Raw genomic sequence first — 23,732 nt, forward strand, 5'->3', positions numbered from 1 at the left:
TTCATTCTTTTCTGACATATAAAAAATGCCTTTAAAATTTGTTAGAATGTGGTACTTGTATTCATTCTAGTCTTAGTTAAGTTTCTAGAAAGTATTACAGTATAGTCATCCCTTGACATTCACGGTGTTGGTTTTTTGCGGGTTGACCACTGATAATTAAATTGGAATTTTTTTGGACATTTGCAGCATACTGTAGAAACCACACATGACGTGTGTGGGTAAAGAAACCTGAAAACTTTTTAGTAAGTCTTAAATGCATAAATACTGTGTAGTATTAATCTGTTCTGTCATTTACTACCTTATGTATACATCCATAAGTTTATTATAAGCAGTTAACTTTTGTCAAAAGTCCAGTGTACTAAAGAACGCTAGGCTACACACTCTCTTTGGGAACACCTCCTCTTTGTCTCTCTACCTTCAGAGTCAGTCACGTGATTTTCTCCATATCTTGCACTTTCGCTAGGAGAAGGAAATCCTAGGTGAAGCAGTTGCTGCAGCTACACTTGAATCTGTAAGATTCTGCTTAGTATGTGAGATATTAATCTCCCTCACATAGAAACTGAAACTTTTTTATGGATGTACTGTTGTTTTACTTGATTTGTGTGTTAACTAAGTATGAACAGAATTATTAAAAGCCTTGGTGTGGGGCCTTATCATTTGTGGTTTTTCACGGGCATCCTGCACCCCAACCCCTGCAAATGTCAAGGGACAACTGTGTGTGCTTTTTTTTTTTTTTTCACTTTTCCAAAAAGAAATCTGAATCCTAAAATTTCTGGTTCTGCTTACTATCTTAAATAAGCTTTATTAATCCTCAGTGTAGATATAAAGGAGCTCCATTAAAGTCATTATGGAATTGTTAAAGGTTATAAGGAAATTCTTGATGAAGATAAGCAAGTCAGGATCATTATCAATTTATTCGTTTTTAGTTTTCAACATTCACTTCTGTAAGATTTTGAGTTCCAAATTTTCCCCTCCCTCCCTCCCTTCCCCCTAAGACAGCACAGAATCTGATATAGGTTCTACATAAACATTCACTTTAAACATATTTTCACATTAGTCATGTTGTAAAGAAAAATTAGAACCAATAGGAGGAACCACAAGAAAGAAGAAACAAACAAACAAAAAAAGCACAAATAGTATGCTTTGATCTGCATTCAGACTCCATAGTCTTTTTCTGGATGTGGATAGCATTTTCCACCGTGAGTCTTTTGGAATTGTCTTAAATCCTTGCATTACTAAGAAAAAGTAAGTCTATCAAAGTTTGTCGTTGCACAATGTTGCTGGTAGTGTGTACAATGTTCTCCTGGTTCTGCTCACTTCACTCAGCATCAGTTCATGTAAGTCTTTCCAGGTTTTTATGAAGTCCACCTACTCATCTTTTCTTATAGCACAATAATATTCCATTACATTTATATAGCACAACTTGTTCAGCCATTCTTCAGTTGATGGGCATCCTCTCAATTTCTAATTCTTGGCCACCACAGAAAGAGTTGCTATAAGTACTTTTGTACATCTGTGTCCTTTTCCCATTTGTATGATCTCTTTGGGATACACACATAGCAGTGGTATTACTGGATCAAAGGGTGTGCACACTTCGATTGCCTTTGGGCACAATTCCAAATTGCTCTCCAGAATGTTTGGATCAGTTTACAACTCCACTAACAATGCAGTAATGTTCCAATTTTCCCACATCTTCTCCATCATTTATCATTTTCCTGTTTTGTCATGTGAGCCAATCTGATCGTGTGATGTGGTCCCTCAGAGTTGTTTTGATTTGCATTTCTTTAATCAGTAGTAATTTAGAGCATTTTTATATGACTATAGATAGTTTTAATTTCTTCCTCTGAAAACTGCCTGTTCATATCCTTTGACCATTTAGCAGTTTGGGGATGACTTGCAGTATCATTATTATTGTGTTAATTTGAACATTTCTATAGCACGGAAGGAATCAGAAGAAACCTTGGTGGATGCTTACCCTGATCAATATTTATTAATATTATTAATGGCCTGTTAAAGTTTATAAAACACTTTTCTTAAAATCTTTATTGACTTTTCTGCAGCTTTTGACACTGTTGATCACCTTCTTCTCTCAGATTCTCCTTCTGTATGTCCGATTGCTTCTCAGTCTCCCTTCTTGGATCTTCATGCTCGTCAGCCCCACTAACTACAGATGTTCCCTAAGGCTCTATCCTGGGCTCTCTCCTTTTCCCTTTTTACCATCTCACTTGCTGATCTCCCTTTGGTTCAGTTACCATCTCTGTGCATATATTTATTTAATCCAGCTCTAATCTTTTTCTTGAGCAGCAGCTCAAGATAAGTCTATATCACCACCTACCTTTTTCACTTCTCAGATTCAATATGGCCAAAACAAAGCTCATTATCTTTTTTCAAGAATCCTCCCTTATTACAAATTCTCTATTACTGTTGAGGGCACCACCATTGTCCCAGTCACTCAAGCTCACAACCTAGGTGATATCCTTAACCTCTCACCCTTTCACTTTTGATATCCAGTTTGTTGTCAAACTCTTTATCAGTTTTACCTTTGCATCTCTTTTATGTCCCCTTATCTCAACTCACCTAGCCACTACTCTGATGCAGGCTCTCATCATCTCATTCTCTGAATATTAGCAATAGCCTTTCAGTTGGTCTTCGCCAAGTTTCTCTCTACTCTCCAGTACAAGGTTTCTTAAACTTTTTCCACTTGTGACCCCTTTTCTCCCGAGAAATTTTTACACGACCCCAGGTAAATATTTATATAAAAGAGGCATACAAATGAAACATATACTGATAATGAATCATAAAGAAGTTTATTTTAAAACAATTCTTTTGTATACAAATAATTTTACCATTTATTAAAGATGAAAGCAAATTTGCATACTAATAAGATGGAAGTACTTGTTTTATTTTTATATGAAGAATTAAATCTTGGTGGAATATTTCATATTGCAGGACATAGAGCATCTTCAGCATTTTTCAGTGTCGATCAATATTTTGATTTTAAAATCCTCAGTGCTAAGAACGCCGCTTCCCATAAATATATAGTGCAAAATGGCAGAAGTACATTTAGGGCCATTTCAGAAATTGTTGGAAATTCTGTTGTAATCCCCAGCCAAAATTCATTTAATGATTTTGTATGTACAGTAAAAATATTGCAATTCAGAACATACGGTAGTCTCATCTGAGCTGAGGTGTTTCTGGCAGCCTTTGTTGGTGTTGCATGGAATGACGGCATGTGGAGTGCACAGTTTGCATATTGTGTGTTTTGAACCAAGGCTGCGGTGAAGTTGCACAACACAACACAGGTAAGTGCTGCCAGAAACACCTCAGATTCATTGCGTGTTTGATTTTGAATTAGTTTTTGGTCATTGCACATTCAGAAACCTTTCACTGTTGCCAGATTTTTCACAACCTTCACATTCAGTTACATGGCCCCATATGGGGTAGTGACCCTCAGTTTAAGAACTGCTGCTCTCGTATACTTAGCTGCCAAAATGGTTTTCCTATAATGTTTTATTCAATTCTGTATTTGTCCTTTTATTCATCTTTCTGTTATACTTATCCAAAACCAAGAGAGGGACATTGAAATCTCCTACCGTTATTATATTACCGTGTATATATTCTTGTGGTTCAGTTAATGTGTCCTTTGTGAGTTTAAGTGCTAAAGCATTTAGAGCATATAAGTTTAATATTCATATTTTTGTTTATGTTTATCCTTTTTTATTCTGAGCATTTTTGCTTTATCTGATGGCATGATTGCAACTCCTGCTTTTTTTTGATTCATCTAATGCATGACAAATTTTTTTTCAATTGCTTATTTTACTTTGTGTATGTCTTACTTTTTTATGTGTTTCTTGTGAGCAAGAGATTATGGGGTTTTGTTTTCTTACCCTATCTCTGCGTCATTCTCTTTCATTTTATTGCATCATTTAATCCTTCACATTTTTGAGAGTTGGGTTAATATTTTCCTCCATTTCTTGATAATACTATCTTGTGTTTTGTTTTTTTTTTCCAAATTAGAATTTTCCCCTCTTTCACTATAAATACAACATATGCAGTTATTTTATCTTAATCTCTTTTAAGCTAGCCCTTTTCCCATTGGCTGTTTTCCCCTTACCCTCAAGACCACCCCACCCATGTTACAACTGGTTTTGGAATTTTGTTTCTTTTGTTCACTTTTCTTTATTTCTTTTATCCAGTTATTTAATTCTTCCTCTTTTTTTTCCCCTCTCAGTTATGTAGTCAAATAAAAATCTCCCTTACTCTCCTCTTCAATTTGTTTTTTATTAGTTTCTTAATTCATTTTCTGTACATTTTTCTAAAAACAAATTCTTTCCCTCATTCTTTCTGTCTCTCCTACACTTTTATTCTTTGACTCATGGCCCTTGTGTTTTAGTACTTTATTCCCTGCTCTATTCCTTCTAAACAGTTTCTGTTATGGTCTTGTCCATCTTCCCACAGCCCCCTGTTTGTCTGTTGTGTTTCACTCTTGGAAATACCAGTTTTTATAGATGATAGAGAGGATATTACCCTGTGATAGTATTCTTCCTATGTCTCTTAGTGTGCAAATCATTATTGACCTTTGTCTTCTACTTGTGAATTTTTTTTTCCTATTTGCCTCAAAATCTCTCCCCTGAGACTATACCCTCCTACTTTTCTGAATGTCAGTTTCCTCCCTCTTCACTCCCACCCTGAGCTGATTTCTCTTGAGGCAATATTATGGCAGTATCAAATCCCTGCCAATCATACTCATTGTAAGGCTCCAGTATCCCCTTATAATACATTATCTCTCTTATCCCATACTTGCATTCATCAGTGGTACCCCCTTTTTCTTTCCCCCTCTTTGTCTCTTCACTCATTTTCGTTTAGGCTCTTTCCTTACTGAGAGATTACAAGAGTTATTTTCTCTTCCCTTCTTCAACCTTTTACTTTATTAGGGCATATCACATGTTGTTCTCTATTTTATAAACTCCCCTGCCCCCTTTTAGGTGCCCTCCCATTTTGCAGTCTAGTCCTCCAAAAAACATTGATTCACCTGTAAGCAGTGTCATGAGACTTAGCCCATTATGTTTTAATCCTGTTTCTTCACCATTTCTATTTGACTTCTCTACTTTCACCCTTGTATCCTCTTGTATATTGGGGGGGGGGGGGGGGAGAAAACTCTTAATGGTCTCTTCATTATCATTTTGTTGCTATTGTCATCCTTGGTTGCTTTGTTTGTTTACCCTTCTTGTATTTCTGTTGTCTGGGGTATTTAAGACACAGATAATTTCTTTAGGTCTGATTCCTATCTAGGAATGTTTTGAATGCCTCTTTTTAAAAATATTAAATGCGAATCTTTTTTCATTAGCGATTAGGCTCAGATTTGCAGCGTAGGTCATCTTGAACTGCTTCTTGAGTTCCCTTGCTCTTTGGAACACATTATTCCATTCCCTCGTATGTTTTCCCATGGGTACAGAATAATCTTGTGTTATTTGAATTTCCTTTCCTCTATATTTGATGGTCTTTTTCCCAGGCACCACTTTTGAGATTATCTTTCTTTTTGTGGAATTGAAAAATACCAAGTAACTCATCAATCTGAATCAGTTAATGTTTCAAGTGACAAAATATCCAGGACAATGAAGTTTCTCATGGCAGTAAAATTACATTTTGAATATTCTCAAGCTTTTGCTTGAGAGCAACTTTTTAGAAATGGAAAGAGGAGAACATAAGATCATAGATTTAGCACTGCAAAGGACCTTAGAGACTGTCTGGTACAACTGGCTCATTTTGTAGATGCAGATACTAAAACTGGTAGAGGTTAAATGACTCACCCAAGCTGACTCCCATGGCTGCCATCTTTCTACTCTACCACACTACCTCATCTTTTGAGAACCTCTCCATCTTCTTACATGAATCCAATAACTTATTTTTGTCTCTGTTCTGATCAGCATTTCCATTAAGATTTGCATATGTATACATAAGAAGTATTTATATTCTTTAAAAATGGATTCAGATTTCCTTCATGAATACTTCCTTTAAATTTCCTTAAATACCAGGTATCAAAGATAATCTCCTTCACATTCTTAAAAAAAGACAGGGAAAAGCATATTGTTGTTGGCACATTCTTATTAGATTGATGTGGAAAGCTTTCTTAGCCAAATGAATGAAATACAGATGTTTTCTTCCACTTTACAAACTTTCTGGGCAAGTCCATTTCCCTCCCTTTTTCAAGACTTGCTTTGCAATATACTTTCATGTATCATGTAGAGCACACATAAAAGAAAAATTGTCTGTAATGTCCTAGATGTCACAGAATGTCACCCCAGAACATAACCTTGAAGATGGATGCCTGTCCAACATTTCAAGATCTATAACAATTTAAAATGCCATTGGGGAAAAAAAAATGTTTAGTCTCTAAGATAATTTCTTACTAGAATAGGGAAAAGGTGGTACAAAAATATGTGCAGATCTGTAAATCTTAAAATATTTCCCTTGTTGCATCCTAATGTTACTATCTAATTTAATCAGTTTTAGTGAATATTGCTCAATCTAAATTGTCCTAAATAATCTTCATTCCTTACGATATTGAATAATTATAAATTGTAAAATTTGCTCATCTCACAAAAGTATTTTTATGCTGCTTTAATTTGGAGTTTAATCCAGAGTCACTCACTATTTTATTTCCTCTTCTTGTAAGACATGGGAAGTAGTTGGGAAATTATTCAGGCATAAAGATGTAGGAAAAAAATTCAATAAAATAATTTCTTATCAAATTCCCTAACCAACTTAGGTGTCTGTTATTTGTCTTATGTATATAACATATTCACAAACCCTTTGCTGAATTTATTCTCTTAATGTTATTGTCTATGAGATTCTTAAAAAGCTTCTGAGTTTCATTTTATCATGCCATAGAAATTTTATCTAAACAGTGTTGTATGTCTTTTTAGACTCAAAATCGCATGAAGTTGATGGCTGACAACTATGAGGATGACCACTTCAAATCTTCTCATTCCAGCCAAACCAACCACAAACCCTCCCCAGACCAGGTATTCCTTCTCTTGTCTTTCTTTCAGATGTCTGAAATATGTGGGCTGTAATTTACCTCTGCATGTCAATTCTTCATTCTGAAATGATACTAGGAAAAGGAATCGTTAACTTCCTGAAAACCATTCCCTAGTTATTTTCATGCACAGAGTCTCTGTGGGGTAATGTGTTGATTTTGAACCTTAAAAAATGTCTACTAAGAAGTTTTGAGAATAATAACAAAATGTTCTAGGAATTTTTATACTTAAGAAGTTAAAAAGTTCCTTCTTTATCCTCCTCCCAAAACATAGCATGGATTTATACTTGTCCTCCTTTTTCTCATGAAAGGAACTGTGTCCTATGAGTAAAACAAACTGAAACTGCTTCCTTATGAGTTCAGTGGAGGGCATAGAAGGAAGTAAAAAAACAAATTATCTCTTTGGCATGATGGAAATACAGATATCGCACAATACCCTGGGCCACATAGATGACAAATGGAAATGGGAAAATCACTTACCTACAGAATACATATTAAAATATGAGCCATCTTTGGTGCAGATTTCCAAATCTCTTTTCAGTGCCTTCTATGGTTAGGAACTCAAATGTGGAGTCTCTTCCATTCATTTAGAAGAGTCCTCCAGCATGAGTCATTCTCAAGGAAATTCCCTTCAACTTCTCTCTATAATGGAGACAACTATATCTAATTCTATTCTTTATGGGGAAAAGGGATTTTTCCAGGGTCTTGTAAGTGATGAATGGAGAAGAGACGTAACTTTCTGAGGGAGTCTTTTTAGATTCCAAATCATGTGAAATTTATAACTTTATGAGAAATCCATTTTCAGTGAGTCAGAAAATTGGGTGGGGAGGTGGAAAGGACAAAAATAAGGAAATTTGAATCCAGTCTTTTCTACTTTATCCTTATGTCTATGTTTTAAATACTAACCAACTCTTTTTCATTCCCATGCTGCTCTGGGGCCTTATTCCCCTTGTCATCTCTCTTCCAATAGGATGAGGAGGAGGGTATATGGGCATAGCCAATCAGATGCTCTTAGTTCAGCCATTTTGTTCAGAACGGTGAGAACCAGTTTTCCTTAATTGTAGAAAAGTTGTTTTTTACACAATCACTTGTTTCTGTGTGATTCATGAATTTCCCTTTTTTCACATGGTGAATGTATTGTGTTTCTGACATCCTTGTGTTTGGGTGACGGTGTTTTTCCTGTTGTGTGTTTTTATCGATGAGAACTTCCAGGGCATATAATTAATTTTTTCCAGCTATGATTTTTTTAATAGATTATCATATTTAGGATGCCCCTCATAGGGTCCTGGCAACATTATATTATGACTCACACAAAATCGAAAGCAAAAAATAGACCCTACACTGTACCATTTTCTAAATGGAATAAGTCTGGCTTGGGCTTTGGGCAAATTCTTTGTATATAGCATTTATTCATGCATGAAGTGTTTTTTAAAAGCCCCCAAATTTAAAAAAGATATCCAACTAAAGTCTTATTTCATTTTCATCTATATCTGAATGTCTTAAGGCCACAGACTTAGGATAACTCATTTGAATTATGGGAAGCATTAATTTAGCGCCTAGGACATTTTAAAAAATTATTATCAAGCAACTGCCAATATTGGGGAAAAGGGAGCAGGGATTTTTCTAAAAATCAATGGAAAGAGCTGTTTTTCTCCTTTTCTAGAACAGCAGCTATGTTAAACAGCTGCCATGACACTGTCTAAATTTTTATTTCCAGGCCAAAATTTAATACAACCTTGGCAGTATCTCCCTTTGATCTTATGCCCTGGAGGTTCCTTAGGAAATCCTTTTCTGTAACAAAAATAATAATTATGACTATGAAGTTCATACTCATTAATGATATTATACTCCATCGGATTCACTTCCTAAGCTTATTGGTGAGCTCACTGTTTTAGAATTATTTCTTTTTGAAATGTCTTGCCTTGGTGTTAAATTGCCTAAAGTAATTACATCACTCATTAGGAAACACAAATAAGGATGATAAGGTAAGTTGATGGAAATGGGTACATACTGCAGGGAAAGTTCCAAATAACTTATACTTAAAAGGTATGAAAAAACATGATAAGACTGATGTCTGTAAGCAGACTCTTCAAGGAATAGCACAGAGCTTTCTGAGAAGGGGCAAAAACTGGGGAAACTTTCTTCCAAATGATAAAAAGCAGCAAGGTCAATAGAAAAGTTAAATATAGTTTATCAGTCTTTCTTTCAAAATGTAAAAACAAATGACATCAGTAGAAATAAAATATTTCACTTGAAGGATCTGCCACATGGCATACCTAGTCAGAGGGGCATTTATCAGCTGCGTACCCCATACATGTCAATTCCTGCTAGACTACCCTTTCCAAGAGTTGGTATCAAATGTTTTAATATCCTAGGATTTATCCTCTTAATTCAACTAACTTCCAATATCTGGGCAGTCCCAATTCACCAGACCAAATTGTGCTTGACATTCCATACAGAAGTCCACCATAGTCATTTGGCCAGTCACCCTCACCCTCGCTACCAGTTTTCCACCTCTTGCTCTGGACTTAGTAATTAAATTAGTACCACCATATTAACTTTATTCCTGAAAAGAGCATGTCAGTTAACTGCCCTATGCTTTACCTCATCATCCCTTTGATTTCTCACACAGTCTTTTCTCTGATAACCACTCTCTAGTTTGCCACAGTTGCTGGCACATAATAAACTCTTTATAAATGCTTTTCTTATATATTCTTTGAATAGCACTGCGTTAAATGTGAAAAATTATCATGCCTTATGTCTTGTTCCAAGTACTACTACTTTCATCCATCTCTTTCCCTCTGCTAATTAGTAATGTTGGACTTTACAGGATCTCGGAATTTCAGGGACCCTCAGTGGCCATCTAGTCCAGCTCATATCCTCTATAAAATACTCAACCAAATGGCCATAGAACTTCTGTTTAACTAGCTCCAGTGGGGAGGAAGCTGCCGTGTTTTGAGACAGCCCACTCCACTTTTGGACAGTCGGAATCATTAGGAAGAATTTCCTAATATCAAGTCTAACTTTGATTTTTTTTTCTGGTTTTATCCATTGTTCTCAGTTCTGTTCTTTGCGGTTAAATAGAATCTTTTCTACCTAAACAGATCGAATATTAATAACAAACAGATTTCTATACCATCCCCTGTTTGAATAGCATTAGACAACCAAGTCCATCTATGCTACCTTTAGTCGCACTGACTACTCAAGCTGTGAATTACAAAGGAGAGTTTTATTCAAGATTTTAAAAAAATAAAAAGAATTGACTGTTAGTAGTGACTTAAACACTACCAAGAAGTTAAGCAAGTAGATAAGAAAGGGGAGAAATAACCAATAAAAATGACTGGAAACAAGAACTAGACAAAAATGTGGGAAGCCAGAAGGAAAGTAATGAATGTTCCAGAGTTTGAGTTCTGTACCCAGGAAAATGCAGTCAAGCATGATAAAGAAATCTTTTCCTTTTGTTGCTCTCTGAACATCCTCTTACCTGTAGCTGGTGCCCATTGAGATGATCTAGAAATACAGACAGTGCCATTGATACATTGTTTCTTTGAGCTTCGTTATACAAAAGTATCTATACAAACTAGCACCAGAACTCCCTCGAGCAGAGTGTGTGCCTTCCAAAAAATACAACATTCAGTATTGGTTTATATATTCTCCTGACTAAAATCTGGAAGTTGGTTGCATGCTTATTAGAACAGTGTAGCATTTAAATACCGTATTTCCCCATGTATATGACGCACCTTAATTTGGGGGCCCAAAATTTGAAAAAAAAATGTATTATATAAAGTTATTGAACTCAAGTTTTATTCATCATAAAATTCATACAACTCCTCATAACTGTCAAAACTCCCATCCATTAGCTTGTCTTCATCTGTGTTTGATGACTTATCATTGTCTTCATATATTGCCTCATCCTCAGTTCCATCTATGGCATTTGAAATGCCACACTTCTTAAATGACTTGACAATGATCTCAATCTTGATGTTATCCCAGGATCTTTTCACCCAGGTACAAACTTCTCCTGTAGTTGGTTTCTTCACTCTTGCTTCTCATGGCCTTCTTCTGCCATGGCTTTTCCAGTAGGGTTTCTTCTTCCTATAGCCAGTCCCGGATTGTTTTCTCTTACGTTCAGCAGCACAATTTCCATTCACTTTTGCAAACTGGATTGCTTTTAACTTGAATTCAGCACTATATAAAAATCTTTTCTGAGCCACTTCTGGGCAGAATGTGGCAAAATGTAACCTAATATACCAGTAACAAATGCGAAACAGGCGCAAAGACAAGCCTGAAAAAGCGGGAAATGCAAGTAAAAAAATCTGCAGTCATTGACAAGATAAACCCAGTTTTTAGACACCAAATTTTTTCAGAAAAGGGTGTGTCTTATGCATGGGGAAATACAGTAGTTTTGTTAGACAGACAGACACACACACATATGTAAAGAGAGAGATTAAACTCTAATTTTTTAGGGACTGTGTAGTGTTTTTAAGATAGCTTTTTTTTAAATTTACTTTTCGTTTACACAGTTCGGATTATTCATAGTATCTCCTTATTACTTTTTTTTTAATTTCCTAAGTGTTCAACATGCCGATTCAGTCCAGTTATCAACACTGTAATAGAAGTCTCTTAAGTCTCCAAGGGAACTTAATGTGGGTGGGAGATGTCAACTAGCAAGACTGAAGAGAACAACATATAGGAATAATGTTCTGAGCTTAGAGAAAACAAGTTATTTCAATGAAACTTTATTAATCCTCCTACATAACAAATATGACCCTGGGTCCCATCACGCGGCAGCATCAACAGAGGCGGAAGGGGCGCTGCGCAGCTGGGAGAGAGCACCCTTGAGGCAGAAGGGGCGCAGAGAGGCGCGAGGCAGCACAGGTATAACAGGGTGCCCTCCTTTGCCGCCTGGGCCGGGAAGCATGGACTTTAACCATGTGCTTCATAACGAAGAGAATGACCGGAAATCCCCCACTGTGGAGCAGCCCTCCACGTCTACGCAGTTCCCACCCCCGCCCCCTCCAGCACCCAGGACTTTGCCTCCTGCCCCTGGACTGGCATTCCGGGAATGGAGCCCTTCCTCTCCACCCTACGGCCTGATCCCTGATGAGGCTGAGGCCACCACGGAACCCCAATGCCCCTGCGAGCCAGTACCGCCCCCGTACAGTGTGGCCACATTCCTTCCCACCTACGAGGAAGCAGAGAGGGCCAGAGCCGCGGGTACTGCCGCCAGCGCCGTCCCCTCAGGGGAGCCCATCCAGGCAGAGGACGCCATATTTTTGGGGGACCACTGCACCGGCTTGGATGCTGAGCAGCTACGGGTGTGCCAGGACGCCATCTTCTTGGTGACCTTTTTCATGGCCTTCCTCTTCAACTGGGTTGGGTTTTGCTTGTCCTTCGGTGTCGTCAGCTCCATAGCAGGGAGGTACGGTGCCCTCTGTGGATTCGGCCATTCCTTGACCAAGTGGATCCTCATCATCCCCTTCTCCAACTACTTCACTGGATACATCAATGGACAGTACTGGCTTTGGTGGATATTTCTTTTGATGGGCCTCCTGCTTTTCTTCAGAGGATTTTACAGTTACCTTAAAGTCAGGAAGACGTCGGAAAGGTTGGGCCCTGCCTCTAGAACAAGATGGATCTTCTCGGATTAAGAGACCCATTGGACCAGTCATTTGTTTCCTCTACCACTGAAATCTCCAGATGAACTGTAATTCTCCAACTTAATGGGGTGGAAGACTACTAATAATAGAAGATGGAAGAAATAGAGGCCTCAAAATAAATGACAGGGTGGTTTATGCTTAAATTTCAGTTATGCTAATTGTCTTAAACATACATGCTTTTCGTTTTGCTTTGTTTGGCATATTTGTTTAGTTAAAAGGGAGACCTGACATTAAATAACATGATATAAATGATGGATGAAAAATTCAGTAGGGCTTTTTGTTAATAAGTCTTTCAGTTATACTAAAATGAATGTTGATGCCCTTATGATATGTATAACTAGATAATCTTATAAAGGAATGGTAATCATAAAAAAAAAACCTGACCCTGGGTTTTCAAAAATGGGTCAGAGATAACTTTAGCAAAGAGGTCATCCAGACAAAGCTAGTGTGAAATTGGAATATTTTGGTAGAGTTCATGAAACAAGAAGAATCCTAACTACAAAGAGAAGATATTTTCTGTCCTAAAAGGGAAAATGATATGACTGCTTTTGCTTAAAAGCAGTTTAACTGTAGCATCCATTGAGCTTCTGTGGTAAAGAGTATAATCCCAAGGCAGCCCCAAAATGAAAGACACCTAAGTGGTTTCTCTGTGAATTTTGCCCTGCAGCCAGTGGTCAGTGGTCACCTCTACTAAAAACTCAGTTCCAGGAATTCATTCAGTAAGTAAAATAATCAGTATTTAGTCAATACCAGCTCTATGCTCAGCACTTGGCTAGACATAGTACAAATTAAAAGGATATAAAACTAGTCTTCTGCCCTCAGAGGGCAATCCAACAGTAATCTTCTGCACATAAAATAATAGTGAACAGTATTTTTTTTTTCAAATCTAGACCTGTGATTTCATACCATAATGTAGTGATTTCATTGGTACAGGGAATCGTAAGTAAGGAGGCTTCTGCTACCACTGCAGGTCAGCATTTTCTCTTCAGTTTCCAGTCACAGAAAGTTTTCTAGCACACTGAAAGATTAAGTGCCTGGCATGGTGTCACAGGGCCACTATCTGTCAGAGGTGAGACAGGAATCTAGTTCTTTCTGGCTCTGAGGGCTGTGCCTCCACAATGACACCATGGTACTTATATATAATTAAGAAATCTAAAAATGCCTGAGCATTTTAAGGCTATTCAAACTAAAATATAACATGAATTATATTTGACTTTAAGGAATATTAGTAGTTTCCCAAAAAGGTTAGTTATAAGCAGATTTCCAAACAAAACTTCTTTTCTCATTGATTTCCTTTGTAAAAAGAGAGAATGTTTTCCAAAAAGGAGAAATAAGGCATTGAGATAAAAGATCACAGGTCTCCAATAGCAATATGATATAAGTTAGTGAAGGGGAAGGGTAGCTAGATGACACAGTGGATAGAATTGCTGTGCCCATCATTAGGAAGACTCATCTTCCTGAGTTCAAATCTGGCCTCAAACCTTTACTAGCTGTGTGACCCTGGGCAAGTCACTTAACCCTGTTTGCCTCAGTGTCCTCATCTATTAAATGAGCTTGAGAAGGAAATTCAAACCACCCCATTATCTTTGCCAAGAAAACTCCAAATGGAGTCATGAAGAGTCAGACATGACTGAAAAGTGACTGAACAACAGCCCAAACAAGAGTGAGGGGAAGTCGACGCATCCATTTATTCTAACTCTCACTCTGCCAAGAGCTTAGCAGCTAATGATGTCTTGACTCACCTGAATGAGCATGTAATTCTTCAGAAGAAAGAATAACAATGACAGCTTCTCCTCCAGATCTGATTCTCACCAAGCTGGAGGAACTGCTTGTTGGGCTGGAAAAAAGTGAAAACTTTGACAAGGAGTGACCGCTCCAACTTAAAACCTGTGATAGAGAAGATTGCCAAATGTAATCTGATGAGTTGTATCAACAATCCGACTAGCAGCTTCTGTGGGGGTGTAAAAGCTACCAACAACCAGCACCCAGAAAGCTGCCAGCACAGACCCTTTTGATCTGCTTTACTTAAGAAAAGCAACATTAAGGGATTAACAATCTTACTGTAATCCAGCATACAAATAACATCCACCTAATTCAGGGGAAAAAGTCAGCACCCTAAGTTACAGACCAAATACAATTCGTAGTTATCAACATCTGGGTGTACATTAGAACTGGGAGCTCATTAGAACAGCTGACCCAGAGAGTCACAGGCCACTCCTGCTATGGCTCAGAGCTCCAAGCCAGAATGCTAACCTATGCACTTATATATCCTGTTCAGGGCCTGGAAGGGCCCTGACCTCACCCAGGCTGGGGGTGGAGAAGTTCCCCACCCCCAATATCACATCAGATACAAATCAATGGCTCCCAATTGTCTCAGTGCTGAGAAATTCAAAAACATCCCACTTTATCTGCCCCATTCAAACAAAGGCCAGAATCATTAAAGGTCAACAGGAAAAAGCCCCACCTTAATTACTATTACATGAGTACTCTAAATGTGAGCAAAGCAGATATTAAGATAAATAGAATGTGGAAAGTCAATCCAAGAGTGATAGGAAGCTCTCTGAAACAAAATTCTGGATACACAGGAGCTTCTTTGAAGAGGAAAAGAAAAAAATTATCTTAGAGGACTAATGTGGAGACACAGGGAACACATCAGCCAACTAATATTTAAAAAGATGTGTACAAAAGTCTTTGTAAAGCCGATGTTTTGTGGTAGAGTGGAAGTAAATCTGGGTTCTTGAAGATTATGCTAAAAGTATATAAGCACTTTCATAGGAAGAAATTAAAGCTGTCTATCATCATGAAAAAATTCTCTAAATCACTATTGATTAGAGTAATGCAAATCCAAACAACTCTGAGGTACCACATCACACCTATCAGATTGGCTAACATGACAAAAATTACAAATGCTGGAGAAGATGTGGGAAAATTGGAACACCGATGTATTGTTGGTAGAGTTGTGAACTGATCCAACCATTCTGGAAAGCAATTTGGAACTATGCCCAAAGAGCTATAAAAATGTGCACATACTCTTTGACTGAGCAATAGGGCTGTATCCCAAAAAAATCATACAAATGGGGAAAAGACCCACATTATAAAAATATTTATAACATCTCTTTTTGTGATGGCCAAGAACTGAAATTGGATGCACATCAATTGAGGAATGACTAAACAAGTTGTGGTATATGGATTTAATGGAATACCATTGTGCTCTAAGAAATGATGAACAGACAGACTTTAGAAAAACCTGGAAAGACTTATATGAACTGAAGCTGAGTGAGGGGAGCAGAACCAAGAGAACATTGCACATACTTACAGCCCGATTGTGTGATGACTAACTTTGATAAGCTTAGCTCTTCTCAGCAATGCAAGGTTCTAAGACACTCCAAAAGACTCATGATGGAAAATGCTGCCCACATCCAGAGAATTACAGTCTGAATGCAGATCAAAGCATACTATTGTTTTGTTTCGTATCTTCTTTCTCGTGGTTCATTCCATTGGTTATAATTCTTCTTTATAACATGACTAATGTGAAAACATGCTTAATATAAATGTATATATAGAGCCTATATCAGATTGCACACCATGTTGGGGAGGAGGGAAGGGCAAGAGGTGAAAAAATTTAAAACTCAAAAGCTTATGGAACTAAATGTTGTAAACTGAAAATAAATAATGTTTTTTATAAAAAGTGTGTAAACAGCTCTGTCAGGTTCTACTGTAATGGAAGGTCTTCAGTATGGCCCCAGCAGTAGACTGTCTGCTTTCTGAGGACTAGCCTAGCTAAGGACAGAGAGACTCACTACCAAAAGGCTGGCCACTTACCAAGAAATACATGGAAAAGCTTGGTTCAAGAAGAAGGAATGAGAGAGGCTAAATAATTGTAGACTACACAGATGCATCACCCCCTTTATTTCATGAAAACTTTCTTCAAGAAAAAAATTGGTAAGCCTCGATATGGTAACCACCAAATAACATTTTAAAAAAGAAACAGATACTATTCTAGCAGACAGAAAAAAATCTTGTTACTGATGTGGGAGTTTTCCCTGAATAAGCTGTCTGATGTAATTGCGGTCAGACTACTGACTTGTCAGTTCAAATGTAGAATTAGTAAAAAGCAAGAAAGATAATGGAAAAAAATATAGCACACAATCAGAATAACTGAGTTAAACAAGTAGTCAGCAATGGGAAATATGTATATCAGAAATAACATCTATACCAATTGCAATAATTTATTAATTAAACCTAGGTAAATTTTTTTTGCCAGAATAAGAATACCCAGAAACTGCACCTTAGTCAACAAACACTTGACTTACTTGCCAAGCAGAGTGAGATGACAACCAAACATAAAATCTATATAGATAATTTGTTTTTAGTGTTTTATGAAGAAAAATAATAAACGTTGATGAGCAGTGTGGTCTTCTGAATCAGAGAGAAAACTATGAAAGATAAAACCAGTCTAAAGAAAGCTCAGCAAGAGAGACAGTTAAGCAAAGCCATCCCGAAGACACATCACAGGCAAAAAACAGAACAGCAAATAAAACAAAAATGGAAAAGATCTGCAAAGATTATGATAATAAATCATCAATGTCAGAGGAAAAACCATATGTGAACTCAGATGTTAAAATCATTTCTGCACTTATAGGAGAAGTAGAAGTGACACTAAAAAGAACAAAGACAGGAAAAGTTGCCAGATGGGACCAAATATACATAGAGGAGCCCTGTCATGGAGATTAACTCAAGTGCCACTCTCTTACCCCAGTAATTAGATCCCTCCCCCCTAAAAAAAAACATTGTCCATTTATTTAGTGTATTAGTCATCTGTGAACACTGAATCTGACTGAAGAATGTAAACTCCTTGCAGTCTGTCTCACATATATATTTGTTTCCATAGTAGCTAGCATAATGCCTGGCCCAGAGGGGGTGCTTTAGAAATGTTTGTTGACTGTTTCCAGTATTTCCATCATTGAGTTCACAAATTCATTTTTGCCATTCCTTTCAGTAGGTCATCATCGCAAATACGCTGTAGCCTATTTGTGCCCATTTTGTTGTTTTCCATTGCTCTTTGGGTCATCCACAACTTTGATAAATTAAAAGATTATGAGTTTTCCAAGAATTGTAATCCAACCAATTCACCAGGAGAACTTACTGAAATAAAATACTTGAGTGAATTTATGATTTCATCAATGTAGATATTCTGTCCAGTGGTACAGATCACAACCCATCCATGCTTTCTCATTCTGTGCATCTCTTCTCTGTATTCTCCCATCTATCTTCCACAAGGTTTCTACCCATTGTACTGTGGACCTTCTTCTGGGTCTTTCAGCAATACTTGAGTACCAGTACATCATCTTTTTCACTACATGACTGGTCTTTTCTTTTTTGTATTTATACATCTCTTTAATGATAATATTATACTATTTCTGGTATGCAAATCATATTTACTAATATGCAGGTAGGTAGTGCAGTGAATAGAGGGCCAGGCTTGGCGTCATGAAGACCTGAGTTCAAATCCAGCCTCAGACATTAGCTGTGTGACCCTGAGCAAGTCATTTAACCCTGTTTGCCTCAGTTTCTTCATTGGTCAAATTAGCTGGAGAAAGAAATGACAAACTACTCCATTGTTTTGCAAAGAAAACCCCAAATGGGGTCACAAAGAATCAGATATGACTGAACAACAAAAAACAATTTATACTCACCATTCCTCTCTCCAAAGCCCTGTAGGTTATCCACCTGAATTACTTATCCTATATATCTATACTGACATACTAATTCGATAAACTGGCCATTCAACTGTATGTCATAGTCAGAACAAAAGATATTATTCATTTATGTAGTTTTTCCTTAATGAGTGTTAATCTCATTGGATCTCATTAAGGAAGTCCTATGGTATTCTGCAGCTTAATTGCAATCAGCATGTCCATAAACAAGATACATGCAAGATTATGCTCTTCAGAGAGAAATTATAAAGTTAAAAATAAACATATGGGTTGTTAGTTAATGATAGCCAGATTGGAATGAACATACACACACACACACACACACACACACACACACACACACACACACACACACACCCTACATTAGTTTCTTGAAGTTAGTAATATTGCCTATCATTTTTTTTTTCATTTCTTTTCTCTTTTCCCCTCTGTGAGGTGTCTTGTAAAATGGTACCTATTGTCTTTCAACATTATATTACTGATGGCACAGAAATCTGTGTCTGCTTGGTCTGGTGCTGTTCATCATCTCAGTTTCACCATACCTGCCCTTCTACTGCCTCATATCAGGAATTAAAATGCTATGGTCCAAATGTAGTGGTTTCATTGTAAAGAGTTTGAAAGCATATTGTTATTAAAAAGCTGAAAGCTCTCCCCCGTTTCTTCTTTACTTTTTAATTTAATGCCACTTTTAATTATGAGTGTTTGATAATGACAGTGCTTATTTGGGTCTCACACCAAGTTTTCAATGAACTTACTTCCTCTTCCACTGTGCTCTACTGTTTATAATCTCTAGCCATTTTCCTTCATGGCATTTTGCAAATAACTTCGTAATCCTAAACCATTGTTTCCTTTGGTTTCCACACCTCCATTTGGCAAGGAAGTCTGGTGTTAGCTGGCTAAGATAGTTTCTATGTTTCTTTGAACTCCTCACTGTGGTAAGTCTTTTACATTTTTTTTTTATAGAATTGTAGCTAATGGCGATGGTCAACATCAGTAGCTTTGCCTTTTTAAGGTTTTCATCATTAATAGCTTGTTTTTAATACTTCAGGTTGGAGCTATCACAATTAGAGGAAGATAATGAGTTCATTTTGGACATGCTTGTGGGCTTCCAGGGAAGGCTACTTGTGGGTCTTCCAGGAAGAGATGTCCAGCAAGCAGCTGGTATGGGACAAAAGATCAGGAGAGAGATATGGCAATTTGTGAGATATATCCATAGCTAATGAGATCAGTGAGAGAGTATGGAAAAAGATGGGAGGAGGGCCTTGGAAGACAAATTATGGACTTGGGAATTGAAGAAAATAGTCATGATGTATAGGTATGAGGCTTTGAAGTTTGGTTTTCTTATTTCTTAAATCTGAACCATATTTTCAAACATAAATTTTATCATTCTTCCTATGTTTGCCTTCACCTTTTTTTCTTTTATACTCGTGATTTTACTGGTTCTTTTCTTGGTTATTAGTACAAAAGTATTATGAATAGTTTGTACATTTTTAATGCAATTATTAAAAATCTAAAAATCATGTAGGTATAATCTTTTTGTAAACTATTGTTCCAGTGACTTCACAGGCCTTGGCTTCCATGTTCCTATGACTTGAAATGAAAATCTAGTGTTTGTTTGCTGTGCCAGTTCCTAGATTTGTTTGCCTTCCTTAGAGGGGTGATTCTCTTACATTGCTAATATTTCAGCAAGACAGAGTGATTCTATCAGTGTCTGTTTCTTTATCTATTTCCCAATTTTCAGTATCAATAGCTTATTTAATAAGTCAGGTAGTAAGTGATAGGTTAAAATGCAGGTAAAATACATTTAAAATTTTTAGCATAAAAATGAGTCCTAGTAAGTGATATAAGACAGACTCCTTTATCACAGAACCACTATAAAATGAGAGATTTGTATTAAATAATCTGAGTTTTTTTCCAGCCCTATGATTATCTCCTCAATTACATGTTCCAAAATGGTTTTCTTGGCCTATTAGTATTACCATGCTGAGTTTGTCTTTTTAGTTTAAAAATCAGTAGTGAAGAAAAATTTTGTGACACTTGGGCTATCCAAAAGTAGAGTGGTGGGTTATCTCAGAATACTGTGAATTCCCCGTTATTGGAGGTCTTTAAATTGGAGACTGTATGACCTTTTTGGAATTCCTTTTCAAGTATTTGTTGGATTAGATGATTTCTAAGGTGGAGTCTCTTCCAACCCTGATACTGTGTCGTTTTAGAGTAAGTTTAACTTTACCCCTTCCTTGCACTTATCTTCATGGTCTTCATTCATTTCTCCTCCTCTGTACCTTCAAATCTTTGTTTTATTTACTTTCCTGAACATCAGAACACCAGTGTTAGACATCATGGATGAAGGCTTTTTCAGAGAGGGATTGGATTGATCAAGCTTCTTTTCTGTAGGCAAACCAGCTTGAAAACTCTGGTACATATTGGGATGTTCTAGACTGAACACTCTCTTAGGTCTTTCTGAACTATAAATTGGCCCCAATAATTTGCTATGACCTGTCTAAAAAGGTTTTCTTTACAACAGTCACATGTTCTCTTCAGTAGCTTTGGAATCATCTTCTGTAATCCCCTCTAGCTTTATAATCTTAAGAAAGAAGAAGCTTAAAATGATGATTTGGTGACTAAAAGTAGGGGAGAAGCGGGAGGCCATTGTGCCAAGGGGAATAAGGCTTTTGTAGAGCTTCTCTAGCTTGCTGATCTGAGCATGTTAAAGAAGTGGTGTGAATAGGTTGCAGATAATTAGGGGAAGACACCTAAGACAAGGAAATAGCAAAGTATAAGCTTCTTTGGAAGAAATGAGGCATCATATAAGTATTATAGAGTGGAGCAGACCACTTAAACATTGAAGGGAAAGAAGAAAAATCTTGGAGAAATTCTAAGTTACAGAAAAATTGCTGATCTATAGTGGTGAAGTTTCTGTAGCAAGAGTTCCCTACACTGATGAAATCAGAGATCTGGACCAAATGTTACAAACCATCCAAACACCCATGGAAGAAGGTGAGAATGGGATAAACTTAGATATAGGAAAGTAAAGGATTATCCATGTTCTTGTGACATCAAGGCCCAGTAAAAATTGGCATTTGTATTTGCTATTTATGATCCTAAAATATAAATTCAATTGGGCCCCTGTTGTAAAAACGTTTTTTGTGAACTGATATGGAAATATTTTCCTTATTTCTTGCTTATTCATTGAAAGAATGAAAAGTGAATTTTTTTTAGCAAATTATAATTGTATTATGGGGCGCAAGTACAAATTTCAGTGCTGATTACATGTGACATCATCAGAAGGCTAAATATCTTTCGTGAAAAGTAATTGTTCTTGAAGGTGGTAAATGCTGTTCTGAATTTTTTTTAGGTATCTACCTGTAGGACTGGTCCATGTGCTTTTTCTAAAGGATTTTGCCTTTTATGAAACCCCAGTCCATTTTGATAATGTCAAAGCCTCGTGTGTTCAAGTGAATTAAATGTGCCCCTTTCCTATCCCCCACCAACTCTTTAAGAAAAGACCAAATTGTGTAGAGCATACACTTTAAACCTTTGGAAATGGAAAGTAATGAGCTTTCAGAGGTAGACAGGTTTCTTTGTATGGACAAACATTTTTGATTTGTTTCGTAATTTCAAACTTGGTGTAAAAAACATCAGGAACATTTTGGACACGTGTTTAACTGAAGGTAGCAGGCTTAATCTAAAAGAGAATTTTAGCAATTACTCAAATGGAGTATAATATTTTTACCACCATCATGCCTGCTTTTGTTACATTATTCAACCAGTGGACAAGGGTGTTGTTCAGAATATGAAATGTTATAGAAATTTCAATAATGTTGGTTTATTACATAAGCAAGCACTATACAGAACTTTCAATGAATTTTTTAAATGTTGCTTGTGCCTCAAGGTGTTAAAAAGTGAAATATTAAAGGGCTTGGAGAAAACAAAAAAAGAGTCCTAAACAAGATCTCAAGAAAATTATTTTGATCTAAGTAAAAATACACTTTTGTTTCATGTAGACTGACAAAAGTCACACTTGTAAAGTTTTTATTTGAATAATCTCATTTCCAAAAACTGAAGAAGCAGTTTTATGTAGGAAATAATTATAACAAAAAACAAGATGGATAGAGAAGATTGGTAATTGAAATATTAAGATCTTTAAAATTCATGGTCATAATTCCCAGTTGTAATCTGTGTTATGCTTCATTTAGCATAACCATAAAAATGGCCCATGGAATGTTACATGTATGCACAAGACAGCCAGTGCCTTCCTTTGTCAATGTTCCATCAACCCTACAATAAAATACAAACTCCTTTGTATCACTGACTATAATCCTTCAAGCCTCGATGGACATTACTCTTCGTCTCACACTTTTCAGTTCAGCCAGACTGGCTTCCTCTCTGTTCCTCATGCATGACACTTTAGCTACTGTCTCCATGTTTTGCTAGACTGTTCCCCATGCTTTCCTCTTATCTATTCTTCACTGAATCCCTCTCCTCCTTTAAGATTCATCTCAAGTACCATCTTCTGCATAAAGCCTTTCTTGATTCTCCCCCCATGAACTGCTAGTACCCCCATTCCAAACTATCTTCTATTTAACTACTTTGAATATATTTATGTTTGCTAACTTTATATTTATGTTTTGTGTCATTATACATATATGTGTGTTATCTCTGATTAGAATTTACTCCTTACAAATAAGAATTGTTTCTTACTTTATCTTAGTATCCCCAGCATGTAGCACATAGTAGATTGAATACATTAGTTCCTTTGTCATAGGTTAAAGATCTAGTTAATATACCAACAAATAAGTTAGTCTTTTTAGATGGTCCAAAATTCTGTGATTTCTAGCACCTACAATCCCCTTGTAATACTATATGCAGCACAGTCATGAAAAAAACATGAGGTGAGCCCTTGGACCTGAGAGCCATTTTTTAAAAATATTTTGTTGCCAAATCCTACTCCACCTGCTCTATTCTTAACTGTTTTGATCCTCATATAAAAGTTCAACTTGCTACCAGTTTCATACTTGAAACTTTTTTGTCTTGGTAAAATCCAACAGAACTTTTTGCTTTGCTGGCATAGACTTTGAAAACCCAAAGAAAGCATATGTACTTTGACTACATTAAGAGAGGTAGAGTGTCCAGAAAAAAGTATTAGTTTCCTTAGCGCAGTGTCCAGAAGTAAAATAGGCTACCTCTGAAGGGAGTAGGCTCCATCTCACTAGAAGTTTTCAAACAGAGGATGGACGGTCATTTGTCGCATAAATGGTGAAGAGCATCCTCTTCCGAGAATCTTTCATTCTTCTTTGGGCTCCACCCTTGATTCTC

General features: G+C 36.7%; 2 protein-coding genes across 9 annotated transcripts in view; both read left to right on the forward strand.

Annotated features, from left to right (window-relative positions):
* Positions 1-23,732, forward strand: part of ERC1 (ELKS/RAB6-interacting/CAST family member 1) — a 404,612-nt gene that overhangs the window by 300,742 nt on the left and 80,138 nt on the right. For 5 of the 8 annotated variants that reach the window (XM_036761852.1, XM_036761851.1, XM_036761853.1 and 2 more), the window contains 2 exons: positions 6,927-7,025; positions 8,010-8,076. In XM_036761852.1, coding sequence (XP_036617747.1) covers positions 6,927-7,025; positions 8,010-8,036 — 126 coding nt within the window. In that variant the 3' untranslated portion in view covers positions 8,037-8,076. The remainder of the gene's footprint in view (positions 1-6,926; positions 7,026-8,009; positions 8,077-23,732) is intronic. The other 3 variants (XM_036761847.1, XM_036761848.1, XM_036761846.1) reach the window with 1 other exon arrangement.
* On the forward strand, positions 11,959-12,690 carry LOC118850081 (NEDD4 family-interacting protein 2-like). The gene has a single exon (XM_036759275.1). It carries the CDS (start codon positions 11,959-11,961, stop codon positions 12,688-12,690), a length of 732 nt encoding a protein of 243 aa, XP_036615170.1.

This window comes from Trichosurus vulpecula, chromosome 5 (genome assembly GCF_011100635.1).
Source record: "Trichosurus vulpecula isolate mTriVul1 chromosome 5, mTriVul1.pri, whole genome shotgun sequence".
NCBI classification, from domain to species: Eukaryota; Metazoa; Chordata; class Mammalia; order Diprotodontia; family Phalangeridae; genus Trichosurus; species Trichosurus vulpecula.

Coding starts and splice junctions, on each gene's coding strand:
- LOC118850081 (XM_036759275.1), top strand. CDS start 11,959: ATGGACTTTAACCATGTGCTTCATAACGAAGAGAATGACCGGAAATCC.